We start from the raw sequence: 21,824 nt of genomic DNA, 5'->3' as shown, positions 1-21,824 counted from the left end.
GGAGCATTTCATTTATGTGCTCATCACTGGAATGGAGGCCGGTGGACAGGGAGATGATTTTCTCACTTAGATGGAAAGAAGGTAGAAATAAGCAGAGGACAGTAAGAGAAAGGAGGAGAAAAGAATCATATGGGCAACATAAAACATGTTTAAAGTCTCTATTTACTCAAAGGGTTACAAACGGGAGGATGTATCTATTACATCTAAAGCAGATCTTTAGGGATATAACTCTCAATTCTTTTTCTTTAACTTTCAATTAGAAGGTAAAATGATACTGGTGAAATTATTTTCCTAGTGGTCAAACCACAATAACTCTCTTCCAAGTTCATGTAAAATTCTATAAATTCTGCAACTATAGTATGTAAATGCCAATCTTTGAAGCCTTTCTGTTCCAGAAAGAAATGCAAAGGTTCACAAACCAGATTTGGTGACGCCTATGTAATTAACTTGTTAAAAAAGTATTTCTTCGTATCCTTTACACACCAAACTCTGAATTAGGTGCTGGCTATATAATACTTTGTGAACAAGTTATAGTTACCAGCCATTATTTGTCACTACTTAACTTGTCATGTTGTTCTGTTCAGAGTAGGGACAAGAGGAGAAAAGACATTCAAAAGATTTGATGGTTTGCAGAATGAATGGAACAGAACAAAGAATGGCACCAAATAAAGGATTCGGCAGGAAATTAGAGGGGTCTGCATTTAAATTACTGCCCCATTTTCTCAGCAGAGACTGGGCAAGGTATAAAAAGAATGCAGACACAGCTCCCAATAGCCCTGCACATCCAGCAGTGGCCCTCCCTCTCCCTGATGGCAGGCAGCAAAGACGGAACACTTACAAAGAACAGGGGACAGTTTACCTGCTTGTGATGTCCAGAGTTGGCGGTCGCTTGCTGTGAGTGGAATGCAGAGCAGAGGTTTCGAAGGGGCAGGCAGAAGGCCCATGCTGGCTCCAAACGGACAGCACTCGGCCCACCGAATAGGGCAGAGAACAGAAGATCTTGTCTGCTATGGAGGCTGGAGACCTTAACCCCCTCAAGCCCTGTGTAAACTGAGTCATGAAGAGCCTCTGCATGGTAGGCATGTGACTGGAGAAGCTCCGTTTTTTTGTCCAGATTCGGTAACATCCCGGGGAACAAAGTGCTAGGAGAGTGTGAAGGCCAAGGACAGAACAGCCTGTTCTGGTCTGGACTATGGCGGTGCCTCCGTAGTCTTGGAGAGGAGCTGGAGGCTGTGGAGGAGCCTGGGAATGTGCCTGAGCATGGAGGCCAGTGTCTTCCCTGAATGTGGCCATCCCAGGGCAACCATGGGACAAGAAGAAGGAAAAGGTCCACTTGGGAGGTTGAGAAGGACAAGGGGTGGCCTCCCCTAAGGCAAGCCTCGCCGGAGCACAGTGCTCAGGAAAAGTCCGTGGGGACTCAGGCATGCACTCGGAGCCTGATTTCACGTGAAAGGATATGGGGAAGATTCCAGAACCCAACAGCAGCAATGGCATCTTGTTGCTCAAATCTATGAAGCTCATTTTAATGGCTTCGAGTGGATAAAGTGTCAAGGGTTTATTGTTAGGCCTCCTATCCCATCCACTAGCTGTCAAATATGGATTCAGCTGCATCATAGTGTCTGAAAATCCATCCAGGAGCTTTTTACATCTGAGCCGCTTGTAGCTTTTAGCCACTGGAAGGAGTTCAGAAGAACACCGCCGATACCTTAGTTTGTGGGTCTCTGAGGCTGGGGCCAGCCTGGAGGCAAGGACGGATAGCTTGCTGAGTAAGGCTGATTCTTTGGTGGGCTTCCTGACGTTCAGGCTCCTTAAGAGATGGCACGGAGTAGCCTTCTGCTTTGGTATGTGCCTAACTAGGCTCCCGCTAGGTACTGTGTCGGGTTCCAGTCGTGCGGGTGCAGACAGAGCAGGTGAGCTGAGAAGTCTGTGTGCTTTTGTGGGGATGGTCTCAGAGGAATTCTTTAAAAAGGCAGAATTCCTGATTTTACTTACTTTCCTCCCGATGCTGACTTGCTCCTGACAGGGAACTTTCTTACATGCCCGATGCGGCTGCTTCTTGAAGGGAAGCACTCCTTTCTGATGGGAAGTGTTCCCAAAGGCACCGTGTACTTCGTAACACCTGGCAGAGCTGGGGTCTTGGGATTTCTGGGGGACACCATGAAGGCAAGGACCTACGCACAACTCAATGTCCTTTTTTAATGGATGACGTAATTTTTCCTCCTTTGGGTCTTTCAACTTCTGAAGCCGTGCGGTAATGTTACCCTGGGCCAGCTGTGCTGGGGTGACTTCTTTCATCCTGGTGTACTCACATTTGTAATCCTTAGGTTGGTTCTGATTTTGCACTTCATCTGACAACATATTAGATGATGTACATTGTTCCAATAGTGTCTGTGCTTCTTTCTGATGTTCATATTCCTCTGCCTTCTGCAACATGGAGTCCAAATCCCTCTGGCTTTGCTGTTCTTCAGCGTCACCATACATCCTCAGGGATTTACAGTGTGTCTGAGAAATCTCACTCCTGTCACCACCATGACCATCTTCTCTGGTAACCCTCTCGTCAGATTCCTCCCCAACAGGTACGTGATCTGGTGGTCCCCTCTGATCTTTTTTGGCTTCTTCCCCTTTCACTTTAGTTTCTGTTTTCATCATCAAAGGCAACATTTTCATACTGATGTCAATGCTGTTTCCTTCGCCGGGATTACTCCTATTCCTTGGTATTTCTTCCTTCATCTCAGGCGGGACTGTGCGATCCTCTACATTTTCACAAAGCATTTCACCATCTTTTGGTTTAAAAATATTTTTCATGTCAGTTTCTTCACTTTTAACATTAGCTTCTGATGCTTCTTGAGCAGATAGACACAATGGCATTATCTCAATGGATTTCAGGCTCTCTGGGAGAACCGAGTTCTCATCTTGGTGTCTTCTAGACACCAACTCTTCTGAGGAAATTCCAAAGATATTTTCCTTGTCAAACTCAGAATGTATTTCTAGTCTTGATTTTTCAATCATTTCTTGTGTTTCTCTCAGAGATGCTTCTTTAACTTGCTGTTCATGATGACTATGATTTAAAGACACATTTACTCCATCCAATATTCTTGTATTTGGTTCATGATCTGCAATAGACTCTATCTCATTGGCACAAGGGTCTGGATGCACTTCCATTTCACTATCGTTTAACGATCTGCAAACTTTCTCTTCACATGATTTTTTTATTTCAAGAGATTCTGCTGCAGAGGAAGTAGCATCTGGGAATTCTGAATCCTGGTCAATCTGTCCTGTAAACGCAGCATTCAAGTCTCCTCTCTGAGACAGGGCACTCCTTGAGGTTTCAATTAATGCCAGTCCACCTTGCCGCACACCACCAAGTGTGTCCAGCATGCCTTCTCTAGGCTTATTATTACAGTTTGTGCAGGTGATGTCTACCATACCATCTGTGGACTTACCACAACTAGAAATCCTTTCAAAGCCTCCTTTCAAATAGCCTTTCTTCCGACTACCACCAGACAATGAGTTGTTATTGCCGGAACTGAATGGCAGATTCTTCTGGTTACAGCTTTCCCCTGTGTTAGGCTCTGTGATGGTCTGTCTCTGGTCATTACCTAGTGTCCCCTTAGCTGGTTTATCTTCACTTCTGTACTCATCTGGTCTGTCTGGGTTACTCCGGTAGTCAAGGACTTCATCTGTCTTCTGATCAAGAGTTTTAACTGCTTGATTCATGTTTTTAAAACTGGAGCACTTAGCAGGAAACAGCTCCAATCGTTTTTCAGGATTTGGAATGTTTATAGATTGGTTTGGCTCTTGTGTGGCACAATCAGAGTTGTTATATTTATAAAACACAGTCTCTTTGGGTATATCCTGTTCCTTTAATTCTAGCCCTTCCTCACTGGGTTGGATGTGATTGGTGCCGTGAATGGTTCTGTTGGAAGCTTCACTATTTAACATACCTACTGTCCTTTCGTTTCTGATCTTATCTCCTGGAAGGCTGCCCTTCGTTTCTCTTCCATTAAGTTCACTTCCCTCTGATGTACAACTCACTTTATGGGTGCTTCTTTCCACGGAGTCTTCTCTTCCTGGGGAATAGTGATCGCTGTGCTGAAATGCATTTTCATGGTTGATCATCAGTGAGTTTTCACCTTCCAGGATGATTCTTCTAGACTCATAAGCAGCACACGCAGAACACGTGCTCTCTCCTGGTGCATTTTCCCCTACACAATGGCAGCTAGAGAGATGCTGAGGTTGAACACTCTGACAATCCATGATAGAGACCTCTGGAGACAAGACTGCTATTTCTTTCTTACATGAGAGAAGTCTGGAATGTAGGTCTTCTGTTCCTGAATCAGCCATTTTGTTTTTTCTTTGTAGGCTTCCTGGTTTGATATTTAAGGTGAAATTGTTTGATGAGGCACCACAGGTTTTGTCACCTGGTGGAGAGATATCTTTCATTTTTGTCTTCATGGGGATGGTTTGGATATCAGTAAGGACACTGGCTCCATCCTCTAATGGAGGGTGATGGCTCTGTTGGGAATCCTCGCTTAGTGCTAAAGGCAACTCTTTGTCAGTTGACAATGTCGCATGATCTTGAGAATTAAGGGACACTTGATTTAAAACACATTCACTTTCTATTTTGTCTAGAACTAGTTCATCAGCAGAGGGACGTTCATTCAACTCACAGGCAATGCTCTGTTCATCTAAATGTGGAATATTGTCCTGTGAGATCTGTACAGATTTTTCTGACTCAGGTCTGCAACCAAATTCTAGAGATGGTAATAGCTGAGCAGCACCTTTCTTGGGTTTTGATTCCTCATTTACAAGACTTATCTGGTCCTCTGGCATTAAACTCACATGGGTTTTTTTTTCAATCATAAAGTCACTATATGATGCTTCATTTAACTGGGTGTCACCTTCCAGATTTCTCTGGTTGCTGACTAAGGAGTTAGGGTCTTTACTGTAAATCTTTTCACTTAACATACCAGGCTTGATAGTGGTTGTCTGTTTTGGCTCTTCAGTCTGCATCGAGGAGGAAAAACTGCTTTCTTCAGAGTGTCTGCCTAGATGGCTTATATTAGTAAAAGTTTCTCTATGGCCCTCAGGGTCTGTTAAGCTAACTTGCATGTCTGAAGTGATATTCAAATCTTTTTTTTTAAACGTGACTTCTGTGGCTTTGGGAAAATACTTGGGCATTAGAGAACTGGAGCTGTCTGTGTGGATACTGCCTTGAATGCAATAGTTATCGCGGACATTTTCTTCTGGGGAGGCAACAGTCTTTTTTTCTACAGAACAAGGACCACCAGCATCCTCTTCTGGTTGCTTGGCATTAACAAGAAAGAATTCCCCTCTTTCAGAGCTGAAGTTCACACACTGTTCTTCATTTTCTTCTCTAGAAGCCAAGTTCTTGCTTTGAGCGTCACCATCAAAACAGGAATTCTCTGTCTTTTCAGCAGATCTCTTTAGCAAGCCATCACCTGCAAAACTACATTTTTCTAAGGATGCTGTTCTGGATTCTGGACCAGATAAACTTGATTTGAAACAGGAAACTTCAGAATTTTTTCCTAAGGGTTCTACAACTACATTTCTCATGGGTCTGGGACTGCCATGAGCAGAACCGTGTTTTTCATTATGGTGGCCAACAATCTGGTGGTGATTGTCATCTGCTTCACAGACAAGGCTTAACTTACACAACTCTTCCTTCCCATTGTCCACTTCGCAAATGGCACTGTTCCCTGGTAATAATGACAACGAAGAAGAACAAGTTTTTAATTCTTCACATACTTTTTCTTTAGGAGTTGCTTCTGTTAATCCAAGGTTCGCAGAGTTTAAAGGCTCTAGGGAAATGAATGTGCTGGTTTCTGAAACCTCACCACTGGTCATGATTTTGTCTACTTCTGGGGAATCGCTGCGCCCAGCCGAGAGATCTTTACTCACATTGCCATTCTTGTGTCCATCATTATTATCTGTCTGAGTCCCATTGACCTTCATACCTTGTACTTGTTCAGTAGATTTTAACAGAGTTTCAGTTGTAATTTGGACATTTCCTTCTGCACAAAAGAAATAAATCCAAATCAGCATGTAATCATAAAAAATAAATTCATGAAGGCAGAACAAAGTAATCATGCAACAAACAACAAAAATGCCCAACTCAGAAGAAGAATTGCAAAGTCAGTGCACGATGCCATTGGTTTTGTTCTTCTCTGCAGAGTATGACAGAGGCCAAAAGTGTACCTGACTGGAACAGGTAATTAAGTGTTACTTAAATGTACTTACTTAGCAGGACCAAGGACTGCAACAAAAGACATGCCTAATTCAGAGTCTTAAGCAGCTTCCATTCTAAAACATTAACAAAGCAGACTCACAATATAACAGCTTATATTATTATTAGATGACTACCTTCTTACTACTTAAATAATTAAATACTAAAGAAGTCATTGATCAGTTACCTCAGCCGAAATACCTGGAATAATAGCTACAAGACTGGTCATAAGCTGGTAATCACTGAAACTGAGTGAGGTACATGGGGGTTTAGTATGCTCTCCACTTTCGAAAAAATTTGCAATTTTATGAATATTTCCAGTATGAAGATTTGTGATAAATACCTTTGATCCTCAGACAATCCTCAGGGAGGTCCATGCATAACAGTTCTTCATGCGACGGCATCCGGAGGTCCTCCTGCAGGAAGATCAGTGGTCAGGGAGGACTCAGAGCTCTGTTGAATACTTGAGCTCATGAATGAGAATTCTTTATGACTCTGGAAATTCACTAGTAGCCACAAAGATTGGGAACTGAAGGAAACCTCAAATTTAAATAAGTATAATCAATAAAAACTTCCACTTCTCAAGGGAGAAAAAAAAAGGAGACATATATAATACTCTTTGTAATACTTTAAGCAATAAAACAAAAAACAAAAACAAAAAAACTTTCACTTCTCTATTTGACCTGGAAAAGCCAACTTTCCCAAGATCGGGACAATAGAGGTTTAAAATGTTGGCCTGAAGATCCATCCAAAGCCCTATAAATACCTTCTGAATCAAGAAACAAATTGCTGCAATGTAATCTTAATTTCATTAAAAAATATATCAGGAAGTCTGATGTACTGTATCTCAGTCCCTAACCATTCGAAATACATACTCAATTTTCTTTCCAAAGTTTCTTCCAAAAATTCGTAGAAGGGCTATTATTTTCTTTCATCCCCCTTCACATGGGAGGAGAGGATAAGGGGAAACACCACCAATAATAACCAGTTTCCTCCTGAAGGAATTCAGAAAATTGAGAAGGGCAGTGGCAGAATGTGCACGGCGTGCAGCAAATGGCTTGGAGCCCCATAAGGTTAAGGTTGTGTTAGACTGACCAGCTGGGAGACACTGATAGACCAAAGACAGCTGCTCACACTCAGCTCCTTCTGGGTCATTTCTTTTTCCCTGCCCTAAGAATAAAAAAATATTTTTTTTCACAGTGATTTAACTGGTAAGCACAGACTATCGCATAGTGTTCACCTAAATCTACAGGCAGTGAAATCATTATTACAACTTTTGATAAGTTATGTAACACTTTAAAAACCTTACAAAAAATACCAGGTAAAAGCCATTTGGGCGCTGGCCGGTGTGGTGGAGTTGGCTGGGTGCTGTTCCATGTACCTATAGGATGCTGGTTCGATTCTGGGTGAGGGCACAGGCTGGCGTTGTGGGCTCGATGCCCAGGAGGGGCAGACAAGGGGCAGCCACTCTCTTCCCCTCTCTCTAAAAATCATTTAAAAAAATCTTCACACACACACACACACACACACACACACACCCCCAGCCATTTGGCTTTAAGCTCTGTGGTGGAAACAGAACCCATAAAGGAGAGAAGACAAAACGAATGAGCAATGGCAAGTACAGGTGAGCACGGGCAGCAATAAAACATCATTGAAATTGAGAGGTGGGATTAGCATGGACTGGCATATATAAAGTAGGTCTATTCTTTCATTTTCTAGATAAGCTTCAGTGTGGTATACTTTTGCAGACCATGAACTTAAAAAAAAATACCTTCCAGATAACTTATGTGTAACATTACCATGTTTGCAAAAAGTATGAATTATAGCATGATGCCAGACTGACATTATTTGTAAATGGGGAGCAGAGAAAGCTCTTACTTACCATAGAAGGATGAGAATAGAAAAATCACCACTTGGCAACAATCACAGTAATAATTATCTCAAGCACGTATTATCTCCAACATCATCCTGGATGTTCAAACCAGTGGTTAAAAGTTTAAGTGGAGGGGGAGGGGAGTTTGAGAATCAGCCCTGTCCGGTGTGGGACAGTTGGTTGGAGAGTTGCCCCATACACGGAAAGGTGACAGGTTCGATTCCTGGTCAGGGCACATACCCAGGGTGCGGGTTTGACCCCGGTAGGTCAGGGCGTGTATGGGAGGCAACCAATCGATGTTTCCTACAATATTTTATCAATGTTCTAACTTTCAGGAGGTAGAATTCTAAGCATTTCTTTCTACCATCTAGATTTTGTTAGATACTGACATCTGATCATTACTATACTAACATTGCCTGCAAAATGTTTTAAATGAATAGATTTTTAAGATAAAGTTCCCATGGATCCCTCTTTCAACCTCAAGTGAAATAACTGCTATAGTTTGCAGCATTCTATCAACTATTGGACACAAGAAACATCACGTAAGCGCAACTTGCTTTTCAAATTGACAGTAAACAAATTCTTTGCCTTGCCCATCCAACACACCCTCTCCCTGACCACTGCTTTGGAATAAAACGCAGCTTCTGGGACTTCTCCAAAGTTTTGGCAGAATTTAGGAGGGTCTTAAAAACCATTCTTATACTGTTCGTCTGTAATCTTATTTCCCATTAAAAACTTGCTGTATGTTCTGGGGGCGGGGGGAAATACAATTCTCTTATTCATTCCCATGAGACCAGTTTAGAGCAGGAAAAACACACAAACACTTAAGGGGAGAAATGACTATACATCAGGCTGTCAGCTGTATAAGCAGGGCAGTCCGAAGCTCCTCGGGGCCTGATGTATTGCTGAGCCATTAGCCCAGACCCTGCTGAGCTCCTCCAACCCCGAGCTTCCTGAGCTGGAGGCAGAGGCAGATGGAAGGGCAGCAGAAGGGCAGCGATGATGGCCCCCGTCTTTGGATGGGACTGCCTCTACACTGAACTGTGCAATTATGGGTCCACAACATGGAGCAAATGAGATCTTTCCTACTTCATGACATTTGCGAAAATAGCCAGGATTATGTTCATAGCAAAGTACACTGAAAATAAAGAAACTTCTGTATTTCTAGATGGATCCCTCACTTTCCTATGTTTGCATATTTAGAAAGGAACAGCTGGACAACGACAACTATAAGTCATCTTAACAGAGCTTAATAAAAAGGAATTTTCCTCCACCTATCTCAATTCAGAGAAACAACTGGTGACTTTACATAAGACACCGGCCATGTTAGTTGGGTAAGACATTTAATAGCATCCCCCCACAATAAGTTATCTAAGAGAACTGCTAAAATACTTAGGAGGAAGTTCTGTCTTAAGCTTCAGCAGTATGGCACCAATGCTTTGGTCACGTCTTTGCCACACACTTTCAATAGTCTATAATAATAAGAGCATAATATGCTAATTGACCAGACGTCCAGGGGCTTCGAGGGACGCCCGGGTCCTGGGTGCCTGCCGGCGGCCAGAGAGAAGCCCAGGTCCCGGGTGTCAGAGGGAAGCCAGTGCTGGCAGCCGGAGGGAGGAAGGCCTACTCTTGCACGATTTTCATGCATCGGGCCTCTAGTATGAGATAAGAACTGTGAGCCAGCCATCACTGTGGGGACAACAGTGCCCTGGCAGACCCGGAGAACAGCTTATGGCCACCAATTGTACTGCTGAAAGTGCAAAGTTCAGATTTCTTCACCTTTAGTGACAATGAATTCTTTCCAACGATTTCCTTTTCATCAAATAGTAAGTACTTTCACACGACTGCAAATTTCCCTTAGAATCACAGACTCTTAGGGTGAGAAATAGGTAAGCTTAATGGGCAGCTAGTCCAATAGCCTTTCATTTAAGTAAAGTCATAAAAATTGTACAATGTTAAGTCTCTTAAACATATGCCATTAAAAAACAAGTTTTCCAACAGCATAACATGCTACAAGTGATCAACAACCATTGTGTTTCCTTACTTGATGTCCCCTGTCCAGGTACTTTCAAAGAGCCTTTGTATTATAGCTAACAGACAATTCAGAACTTTTTCTGTGTCTGTACTGAGTATGACTAAAGTCTTGTATCCTGGACCCAAAGCTATTACAACATATTCAACCCAGGCATATGCTACCAACATTTTTCAATAATAAATAATGCTTCAAAGAATAACCTTGTGGATACACATTTTTACTTTGTTGAAGGTGTGTCTTCAGGTAGATACATAGAAAGAACAATGCTAGGTCAATAGGGCAGGACATATGCAGTTTTGTTAGGAGCAATCAAAGTCTCCTTCTGAACCGTTACATCATTATGCATTCCCCCTGTCAATGTGGGAGAATATCTTTTTCTTCACAGCCTTGCCAACCAGATATGTTGTCATAATTTTTCGTTTTCACTATTCTCGCAGGTAAAAAGTGGAATCACGTCTCTAATTATGAGTGGGTTTGACCGTCTCTTCATGTGTTTAAGTACAATACACACACACACACACACACACACACACAGTGAATTATCCAAGTCTTTCCTCTATCAGGTTTTTCATTTATATATTAGAGACATAAATCCTTTATCTGCGATATATGTTGCAAATACATTCTCTCAATCTGTCAGTGTCTTTGACTATGTTTGTGGTGTTTTGCCATTCTAGCAAGAGTTCTTATCTCAAGGTCCACGGATGTCAGAGCTCTGCGAACCTTCTGAAATGTTATTTTCTGAGAGGTCTGCAGCATTCATTTAGATTTCCAAAGGATCCTATAACCTGAGAATGACTAGGAGACATCACTGCCAGGTCTCCCACTGAGCCTAACGGTGCCCAACAGAATCACTTCTGCTTCACAGCTCCCAAATTCCTGAGGTTTCTAACACTTCTCTTGATTTTTCCCTTTCATAGGAAGACACGCCCAGCAACTCTGTCTCCAATGGTGTGTTGTCAAGTTGTGACATTAGTGTGAATTTTTATCCAGGAATACATTCCTGGTTTTCTATATTCCTGCCACATATGACACCAGGCTCAGCATGAGGAGGGGACAGGAAGGATCCTCTTTGGCCAGGAACCCCAACACTGACACATTCTTGCTTCCCCTCTCCCCCCCACATTCTCTCAAACCTAGGGGCATCTTGAGCTCATCTGAGTGCTGCGGGGAGAAGGGACTCCCTGTGAGTATGATACTCTAGCTATAGGCTAGCCAGAAGGCAACAGAGCACCACCTCTCAGCCCAGGGAACACATTTCTGTTGGTGTATATTAAGAGCAAACTGGCTTTCCTTGGCAGCCATACCACAAAGTTAATTCTAAGTGACCAGCTAAAACCTGTAGGTCTTCTGTTTCTCCAAAAAATACTGCTTTTTTTCACTTGTGAAGTTCAATTTATGAAATCAAGTACAAAATCTTATGTTTATTACTATTAATTATAGTATAGTCAAACCTCAGTTCTCGGATGTCTCCCATCTCAAACAATTCGGTTCTTGACCAAGTTGTTCACAGAAAAAATGTCTTAGTTGTAGAACAAAACTTCGGTTCTCAACCTGACAACCCATTCATGCTGATACCTGTATGCTCAGTCACACGCCTGTCAGGCGACAAACAAAGGAGCGAATGCATGAGTATGAGTCAGTTCACTGCTAAACCTCATGTTGTTAACATCTCAGGAAATTGTGCTGTGAATATTTTGTGGGGTTTTCTGCTTTTGTTGTTGCTTGTTATTATTAAATATGTACAATAAGTCACCATGGGTCCTAAGAAAGTTAGTGATAGGAGCAAAGTGAAAAGGAAAGTTGTGAGAACAATAATAGAGCTTAAAAAAGAAATAATTGCAAAGTATGTAGACCGTGTCTGACCTGGCTACCGAGTATGGCATGGCAAAATCAATGATTAGCACAATTTTAAAACATAAAGAGGCTACCAAGAGTGCTGATGCTACGAAAGGGTGAAAGTACTCACAAGACAACAATCAGGAAATTGTGAAAGGTTAAAACAGGGAATCTTCCGGGGGTCTGGACCGGATTAATTCAATTTATGTTATTTTTAATGGGAAAAAAATGATCTGGTTTTTGAACAAATCACTTCTCAAACAGCCTTCTGGAACAAATTAAGTTTGAGAACCGAGGTTCCACTGTATTTACCTATGGTGGAGTTGGAAGGGAAAAAAGAGATGGTTTTAAAAAGGAATAGAGTTCCTGGCCGATTTGGTTCAGTGGATAGAGCATCGGCCTGTGGACTGAAGGGTCCCAAGTTTGACTCCCATCAAGGGCATGTACCTAGGGCACGTGCGGGAGGCAACAGCCTCCCTCAAAGATATCTCTGTGACATCTTACTCCACAACGCTATCCCTAAACAGGATACTACCCTAACTTAAGGGACAAGTACCCATAATTTCTTAACATCAGATGCAGAAATACGACTATCACAAAGAGACTCACTATTTCATATACAATAGCTGCTTCAAAGAAGTGACACTTTTTCATTAAATAAGCACTTCCTCTCTGCAAGGGTCTATTATCTTAAAAGATCATCCAAAGAAGTTAACACCAAAATCAACATTTTGGAAATGTTTCAAGAATAAATCATAAGCTACCTGTCAGCACCTACACTTTATCCTGTGAAGTGTGACTCTGGAAAGCTGTCATTCATATTCAACTCATCTGAATCAACAGCTCATCTCTTACCTGACGTGGGCTGATCTTTTCTTCAGAGGCTGTGGAATGCTGACAGGGGTCTTCCTTTGCTCCCTCACAGGGGTCTCTTACAATTTCCACCTGGTCCCCTCGATCTCTGAAGACCTGTAGCTCCACGCTCTCGGTTTTCTCTTCCCTATCCAAGATCCCAGAAGCCACAGAGCCTCCTGCTGTGGAGTCCACCAGCCCACACCGCCCAGGCGCTCCCCCATGATCCGAGGTCTCAGAGGTTTCTTCACAACTTCCCGCGTGAGTCCTCTGCAGCTCCAAGGGCACTGTCCTACTCTGACTTATAAGAGAGCTTGAGGCTCCAGGTTTTACATCTGGAATCACACTTGGCTCAGGGTCAGCATGAAGCTCTTTGGAGACACTTACTGGGAGTGCCGAGTATAATTCCTGTACCACGGCAGACATGGAGGAATCAAGTGGAACTGGCTGAGTCTCTATTCCGGATGACAGCATTAGGGCAGATGTAGATTATGGAGTCAAGTCTTACATCAAACGGTTCACCCTGACACAAATCAAAGGAAGGGATAAAAGTTTAAAACTTTGCAGGGTTGAAGAAAGCTGTCTCAGCTCAACCTGGCAAAAATAAGGACAATAAATTCTAACTCAAATGCCGGCATTATCTGGCATTAAAAAAATTGTCTTTAATAGACTGAATTTGTGGGGAAAAAAATGATGTAAATTAAAAGATCAAAACAGGCCTGGCTGGTGTGTCTCAGTGGTTGAGCATCGACCTTATGAACCAGGCAGTCCTGGTTTGATTCCCGGTCAGGGAACATGCCTTGTTGTGGGCGTGCAGGAGGCAGCCAATCAATGATTCTCATCGTTGATGTTTCTATCTCTCTCTCCCTCTGCTTCCCTCTCTGAAATCAATAAAAAATATATTTTAAAAAAGGATCAAAAGTTTTCTACTTTGTTTTAAAGGCATGAACTTTGCTCATTTTGTTCACTGCTGTATCCCCACTGCTTGGAATAGGTACTTGACACAGAGTGGGTACTCAGTAAATAACTGCTGAATGAATATACACCGCAGGACTCTGAAGAATATGAATCACTGGCTTTTCTTTATTAAAATACAGGGTGTCCCCAAAAATGTACACACACTTTGAATACTTATTAACCCCAATGGGTTAAACATGAAAAGAAAGAAACATCAACTGAGCTATCAGCTGTTAAGTGTATATACATTTTTGGGGACACCCTGTACTTTCTGAAAGAAGATATGGAGAAAATGGAATTCCGTTCCTTCACTGCTTACCAAACACTTGAGCTGTACCTACCCAGGCTGGCACGAGACACTACTAAACCAGATCTTTTGCAGGTTCCTTCCTGACCTTTATTCAGCATCTTGAGATTTTCTAAGTGCCTTCACAGTCACCACTCACTTGATTCTCACAATAACCCTGTGAGCTAAGTAGGGCAGCTATCATCTTATGATTTTAAAATCACACCTGAAGAGGTTAAAAATGACCTGCCTACAATATTACATGGTTATCTGAGAGGAAGGAGGGGGATACCCAGGGGACTTCATTTGAAATGGGAATGTTTAATTTTTTGCATTGGGTAATGGAAACACAGCTTATTTGCTGAAATAATATTTATATCTATATAGGTCATAATATTATATCATTAGTCAACACACACACACACACACACACACACACACGTGCACTCACACACGTGCACTCACACAGAGCTAGAAAATGGTACACTCACAACCAGGGTTTCCTGACCGGTAAGTTTTCCATTTTAGTCTACCAATAATGTGTGCAGTTTCCACAAAATCCACTGTGACCTGACCAACATAGAAGCTGATTAACAACATAAGATACTGCATGCTTTCATTCTGATGCTTTCCCTAACCCTACATAAGGAGAGGAAAGATGAGAAATAGTTGGCAACTCAGTTCGTTACAAGGATTAATTGGAGGTATTGATGGCACATCCTTTGGCCAAAATGCACCGAGGAAAGAAGGCATGTTTCAGAAAGCCAGCCAATTTCTCCTCCCCACTTCCTAACGTCCAGCTTTTCCCCCAAATAAACATGTCACACACCTGTAAGGTCCAGTGCTGGCTACTGAACGGTCTCACCTTCTCTTCACTGACCACAACCAGGTTTCTGAGCAGCAGGGACTCCCAGCACACCATGTAAATCCTCATAACGCCATTTCCTTGGCCCCTGTGTCTACTCCTACCTTGATTATCTTGGGAGCCCGCTGATGTCACTTACACAGATGTCCATGCTCTGCCTCCAAGGGAAGGAGCACCCACTGTGAATACTCCTGTGCTGACAATCGTTCCTCCTTGCACAGGTCCCATCCTCTCCCCTGTGCCATCTGGACCGAAGCTGGGGGCTGAGGACAGAAGACAGGTCCTCACTCTGGACCTTTCTGCCTTTCTCTTGGTTTTCTAAACTGCTGGATGTTTTATTCATGTTCCTATGATTTCACCCACTGGGTGGCCTTAATTTTTTGTTTGTTTGTTTGTTTTTTAATATCCCAGCATCTCAGTAATGACATCTCCATTATCCTAGAGCTCAGACTTGAACTTTATCAGACCTTCCACTTGCCTTCGTGGACTCAAATCCAGCAGTGTCTCTAACAAATCCCACTCCTTTCAGCCCCCATGGTCCTAATTCAAGATTTTGTTCTGAACACGAACTTACGTAAAAATACATCTTTATCACAAAGAGGCAATATTGATAATCACATAAAATGGCTCAAAATATTCCTCAGAGAAGAGAGTACCTTTCCCTTTCTTATGGCTCCATATACACTGTAAACTCGCACTGGCTACAACTCAATTTTAAATGCTTTGGTCACCAAAAGATAATTTCCAATTTACAAAAACCAAACAGCACATCATCTCTTGATGCTCGTGTTTGGTAGAGACGAAATTCTTAGAATTTGCGATCTGTAGAACAATGAGGCACATTGGCTGTGGAAGCCAAACAGACAATCCCTCCTTTCACTCCTCACCCAACTCTGGGTCCTCCAGTTTCTCAGCCGTATCTGCAACTGAGTCACCAGGAACAGCTGAGTGCCTTGGCTGGAACCCTCAGAGATGGAGTAATATTTAGATGCAAGCCTCGAGCGGCAGTACAAAATCATTCTCAGCTCTCTAGCTTGCATCACTAAACCCTTCTCTCAATTTTTGCCATCTATTATGTTATTGGTAATGCCACAAGACTGCAGGAAAATACCCCAAAATTTACCATTCAAGTTCTTTAAAATGAAATCTCTGAATACAATGGAGCAATTAAAAATGGTAAAGAAATATAGTTCTACACAGAAAGTCAGAAATATTTTACCCAACTACATAAACATTAGGACTGCTTTATTTAGGGAAAATATATATGTATATAAGGAAATGTTTGAAAGACTGTAAGCCCAAGCAAGAGTGATGGAATGATGGGCGTTGGAATGATGGACGATGAAAACAGTGATGGGTGATGGAATCATGAATGGCTTCATTATATGTTGTACTTTTTCCTTTTTTACAATGAGTATGCATTCCATATGTCGAATTTTTTTAAACATTATCTCCCAAGACCCAAATATGTAGCAATAAATAACTGTAACTGTATTATGCCTTTATCAGTATCACCCCAAATGTCAGCTCTCTAATCCAACCACAAAGTTTTTACATTAAATGTTCAATAAACTTCAAGTAAGAGGAAAGAGTAACACATGCTTATAAAATGTAGATAGGGATTTAGGGTTTAATCCTTGCTAATGACTTATAACCAACCTTCTAGGTAAGGATACCAGATAATTATCTAATTTGAGGTATAAGCAAGAAATAACCTAGAGACTCAGGAACAACTCTTACCAGCTGCTATTGGCTTCATCTTTACCATAACATAAATAAGATTTCGATTGCTTAAAGAATGGATTTTTTCCTAAAGGAAAAAAATGACTGATATTTATAGGAGTATGCAGAATTCTTCCAATAAAAGAAGAAATTGTTTTGAATTGAGAACAAATATGCCCGGATCTTTGTCTCAAATGCAGAAGCAGTGCTGGGCGCAGTCTAGATGCTGGTTTTCCTGTGGGGCGACCAGGGTCCCTATCCTGTCATGCACGTGCTGGCAGCTAGGCTTGGAGTGTGTCCCTAACTTCCTCAGGCTAGTATTTCACGTGTAAAGTTAACAAATTAAACAGAACAATCTCAAAGGTCCTGCCCCCAATAAAAATCCCATAACTCTAAAGAAAACTGTTCTATTTCACTGTTTCAGCAAAGCACACCCAAGGCATCCAAAATGGTGGTATAGAGCTCAGACTAATCCCCACTGTACTTACTCAAGAGCAAGCAGGGGTAATTTAAGAACACTTTACATACAAAAACGATGAAAGGACACCTTGGCAGTGTTCATTCCTATCCCACCCAGTAACAACAGCTCGGGTGGTGGAGAGACAACCCGTGAAAGAGAACGCTGCAGCTCCCCATCTCAATACGTTTATGATACTAAAAACCTGACAGAGTGGCCTTTCCACTTTAGTCCTTCCGACAGCCCCCAAACAAAAGTTCTGGGAGTACAAAGTTTGTGGCACTAAGAAAAGAAATGGGGGGCGGGGGGGGGGGGGGGGGTGAAGGAATCACACAAAGAAAACAGCAGGACAGAAAACCATGTGCCCCAATAATCCCAAGGCCGAAGGTCTCCCCTCCCTTTCTCTCCAAATGTAAAGGGGCTGCCTGAACGGAAAGAACAGCTAGTAACAGCGGGCCCTCAGACGTTCCCCACCCGCCCTCCTTGCACCTTGGAAAGGGGCTTTCTCCGCCAGCGATCAGACACTGCAGCCAACCCTTCCAGGAGGGAGCTCGGAGAAGGGCCTCTTCTTCAGGCTCAGAGAAAGACCGATCTCTGAACCCCGTCTCCACACAAACTGAAAGTGGGGCAGGGAAGCCCACCCACGGACAGGGCCCCGCTCTCCAACGCGGAGCGCAGGAACCCCACCAGCAGCCACTGCTCCCCTGTCCCCGCTTCACTGGCACGCAGAGGAGCCCCTGTGCCCACCCGGGAGGGAACGCTCCTTGCTCCTCTCCCAAGGACGGGCTCCCCCAAGGACGGGCTCCCCGCAGGAAAGGCTGGGGCTCCTTTTTCCGAGGAAGAGAAAAGCAGCCGCCGGAGCTGCTCTCAACAGACGGCAGAAAGGGGTCCTGCTCTCAGGGGTATTTATTTGTCTTGGAAGAGCAAGAGACACAAGTTGGACTCTCCCTCTTTGGAGGGGGCGGGGGGCTAGCTAGCGAGAAGGAAGCCTTTTCTCACCGGAGCAAGTACCGGGGAGTGGGAGAGGACACCTCCAACCGGGGAGGGAGCGAGAGCTTCTGGGAACAAAGACAAGGCTGGCCTCTGCACCAGGCCTCCCGACCTCCTGGAGGACAGACTCGCTTCCAAAAACCAAGCCTATTTCCCAGATGATTCTACGGGAGGCCCCCTCTGTTCGCTGGGGGGAGTGTGGTGGGACCTACAGGGATGAGAAGCGCCTCTCTCTCCACCCCGGGGGGGGGAGGGGGGCTCCACGAGAGAAAGGGTGGGTTGAACACTTGCCATGGGGGGGGGGTGGGGAGGGGTGGGTTGGGGGTGCTGAGAGGAAACATGTTTCTCTGGAGAGGATATTAGTTTCCTTTTTTAAAAAGCAAGTGAAGTAACAGTTGCTAGCAACAATTGACCACAAGGTTACAGCGACGGGCTGAGCACTCCCACAAGGTCTCCCGGAGCCCCTGGGACACGTCTACCCCGACCCGAGAGGGGCTGGGGGGGGGGAAGGTGCAGCCATCGGCCAAGGTCACAACGGTGGGCGGCGGCGGAGGGCAGGGGCTCGCGACGATCGCCCTCCCGACGCCGAGCGTGCAAATGGCAGGAGCTCACGGCACAGCCGGCGCCGAGGGGGTTAGAGGAGCGAGGCGCCGCGCCGCCGTGGGCATGACTGGGGGCGGGGGAGAAAGGCTGGCTTCTCCCACCATAAATTCTGCGTCTTCCTCCCGGTGTCTCGGGGTAAAGGTGGGAAAAAAAAGGGGCGACGGTAAGTCCATCTCCCACGGGGAAGGGAGAGCCCCTCTGTCACTTTCAGGCAAGTTGAGCCTCGCTCGCTCTCCACTTGCGGGGCTGGCGCTGACCGCATCGGAGGAGTGGGGGGAAGGTCTCGTTGGGGATGTGTGTGTGTGTGTGTGGGGGGGGGGGGGGTATTAGCCTTAAAATAAAATCAGACTCGCCCTCCCGCACCCCGGGAGCGGGGCTTGCGCCGCTGAGAGACGCACTGGAGCCGGGGGAGAGCGTCCGCCCACGACCGGGGGCGTCGCACTCCCCGGAGGAAGTTGGGGGTCTCCGGCCGCGGCGAGGCTGAAGAGGAGCGTCTCTCCCCCGTCGGAGCCATGACTCGGGGAGGCCGTTTCCCCCTCGCGGCGCGGGGGCCCGGTCTCCTCCCTCTTCCCGGGGCGTTCCGCCGCCCCGCAGCGCAGCTTCAGTTCCCTTCGGCACCCCGAGAGAGCGGGGGGCCGGGCTCCCCCTCCACCTGCACCTCCCGGCGGAAGGTCCTCTCAGGGTGGAGTGGGGCGGGGCGGCTGCGCCCCAAGCCTTCCCGCCCCCGCCTCTTACCCTGCGGCCTGCTCCGCGGCCCGCACTCGCCCCGCCAGCCGGGCCTCGGCAGCCGCAGCCCCGCCGCCGCCAAGTCTACCTGAGCCTACGGAGTCCCGAGAGCCCAGGGCGCTCCGGCCGCCGCCACCTCTTCGTCTCTATGGTCCGCTCCCTCCTTCTCCCCCCCGCCCCCCTCCTCGTACTTCCTCATCCGGGGCCGGAGACAGCCATGCGGGCTCGCCCAAGCCCCGCCCCCGCACGGTGCGCGCGCACGCCGAGGGGCTGCTCTTCCAGCGTCGGCCTCCCGCCCTCGGCTGACCCCCGTCGCTTTAGGCCCCGCCCCTGCGGCCTGTGCTCTTAAAGCGGAACACACCGTTTTACGCTACTGCTGAGACCCCCCGCCCCCAGGGTCCAGTGTCTGTCTCTACCGAAAATACCCTGGTCCAGTCCACCATTTCTCCGGCCTGGCGCTGCAATTCTAGGGGCTTCCTGCCTCCCACTATGGCAGCCCTAGAGCTCTTTATAACTGGAATCAGTGTTTCAGGTCATGTCACTCCCCTCCTCCTTCTAAATAGCACCTCTCTGCCTCCAGTCCTTTAAGGCAAGGCGTCTTGTTTTAATTTATTCATAGGTTTAACACCAGCTGAAGTGGCCCCGTTTCATCTCTCCATTCACTATCACCTGTCCCTTCCCACCCTTGTGTATCTTGTCCATCGTTCTTTGCTGGGTACCTAACGGAGTCCGCTCAATAGGTATTTGAAGGACAGTCTCAAGGTTTGAGGGAGACTTTATTTTTCCCTTTTCTGATCAAGATATCTTTGAGCCAGCCAGCCTGGCGGAGATAATAGGTTTCCCAGCTTTAGTTGGGGCTAGAGATAAAACAAATCCAAATCCAAAAGCTGAGACAGGCTAGTAAGCCAGGACAAGCGGAATAGGGGAACAGTTAAATGGCCAAGCAGTTTGCAGCCATCTAATAAATCGCAAAATCGTGTCTCCTGTAACCAAGGACACTTAAGAGTAAATGGTTTGCCTGGCTGGTGTGGCTCAGTGATTGAGCATCAACCCATGAACCAGGAGGTCACCAGTTGATTCCTGGTCAGGGCACCTGCCCAGGTTGTATGCTTGATCCCCAGTAGGGGGCATGCAGGAGGCAGCTGATAGATGTTTCTCTCTCATCAATGTTTCTATCTCTTTCTCTCTCTCTCTCTAAAATCAATAAACACATATGGGGAAAAAAAAAGAGTAAATGGTTTACTTCTCCCCAACCAGAGGGTAAATAGCTTAAATCATCCGACTCAGGGAGATAGGTAGCAGAAATCCAATTAGTGCCATTTGCCAGGTTCATTGAAGGATAGATGAAGTTAGGGGGATAAATCTCATCTGAGCACATCAACATAAACCGGATGGATATTCTATTGAAATTCTCCCCTAAGACTTCTCCTAGACTTGCAGCCTTTAAAAACCATCAAAATGAAGGTTCCAGCGTGCTCTCTCCATCCCAGGAGCAGGCCGGTGCCTTTCCCTTCCCCCACTCCTTCCCCTGCAGGCCCGCATCTAAACTCTAAGGGACCCCATGAGACTCACATCCAGGGTGACTCCCCTGAACCGTCTCCAAGGTGCCCTTTTCTCTGACTTCTCAGTGAGCCAAAGCAGTGCAGCCTGGGCTCAGGCCCCTACCTAGTCTCTCTCCTGGTGCTGCTTCTATCCTAGGCCCTTCCTGGTTCCACTGTCCCCAGCTGTAAAAACATCCTCTAAAATCCACCTGGATTCGTGTTGTGAAATTGTTCCTGCAAGAACCCACACACTACTAGCTGGCCCTAGGCAGACCCCCTCAGGGCCAGGTTCCCTTTCCCATAACAATGCCAACCCTATTGTTAGCAATATAGCCTGTGAGTCCATGTATCATCTATATACTTGTACAGTTCACTTATAGGCTACTGTAGGTGCTGTTGGGATGAATTCACTAGAAATTCACTTTAGAACATTTCTACATTTACAGAATCGGCTTCCTCAAGTACTTCCTCAGGCAACTATTTATCTATAGAAGGGGATCTGAGAAACCCAGAATTACTGGTTTGTCCTTCTGCCGCAGGCTCTAATATGACTCTGCAGAGCACCATTATTGATCTCGTCTTTATTTAAATATGTGATTATTCTGTACGTTATGGAATTTTGTATTAATTTTGACTTGAAAATATTGCATTCAAAATATTATTTATCTTGCTCACTGAATTTTAGGGTACATCCTGTAGGTGGTTGTAGCACAATGGTTGTAGAACCAAGGCAGTTGGAGTCCCAGTCTGGGAGCTCCAGCCTCCCCTTACCTTGACCAGCTTTAGACAAGTGTTTTCTTTTGTGCCCTCCTCCCCCCCAAAAAATATATT

The 21,824-nt window shown here is 45.1% G+C and overlaps 1 protein-coding gene across 11 annotated transcripts in view; it reads right to left on the bottom strand.

Annotated features, from left to right (window-relative positions):
- Positions 1-19,660, bottom strand: part of PRR14L (proline rich 14 like) — a 29,250-nt gene extending 9,590 nt beyond the window's left edge. For 3 of the 11 annotated variants that reach the window (XR_004974744.1, XM_036353145.1, XM_036353148.1), the window contains exons 1-3: positions 12,850-13,554; positions 6,591-6,663; positions 860-6,035 (exon numbers count right to left, since the gene is read on the bottom strand). Coding sequence is in view for 10 of the 11 variants with exons in the window: in XM_036353145.1 (XP_036209038.1) it covers positions 860-6,035; positions 6,591-6,663; positions 12,850-13,320 (5,720 nt within the window). In the remaining variant the exon portion in view is untranslated. Of the gene's footprint in view, positions 1-859; positions 6,036-6,590; positions 12,239-12,849; positions 13,573-19,461 lie in introns of those variants that run through there. The other 8 variants (XM_036353146.1, XM_036353147.1, XM_036353156.1 and 5 more) reach the window with 8 other exon arrangements.
- Positions 19,661-21,824: the final 2,164 nt, after the last annotated feature.

Source organism: Myotis myotis, unplaced genomic scaffold (assembly GCF_014108235.1).
Source record: "Myotis myotis isolate mMyoMyo1 unplaced genomic scaffold, mMyoMyo1.p scaffold_m19_p_20, whole genome shotgun sequence".
Lineage (NCBI taxonomy): Eukaryota > Metazoa > Chordata > Mammalia > Chiroptera > Vespertilionidae > Myotis > Myotis myotis.
The sequence above is the reverse complement of the archived record's forward strand: the minus strand, read 5'-3'. Positions and strand labels throughout refer to the sequence as shown.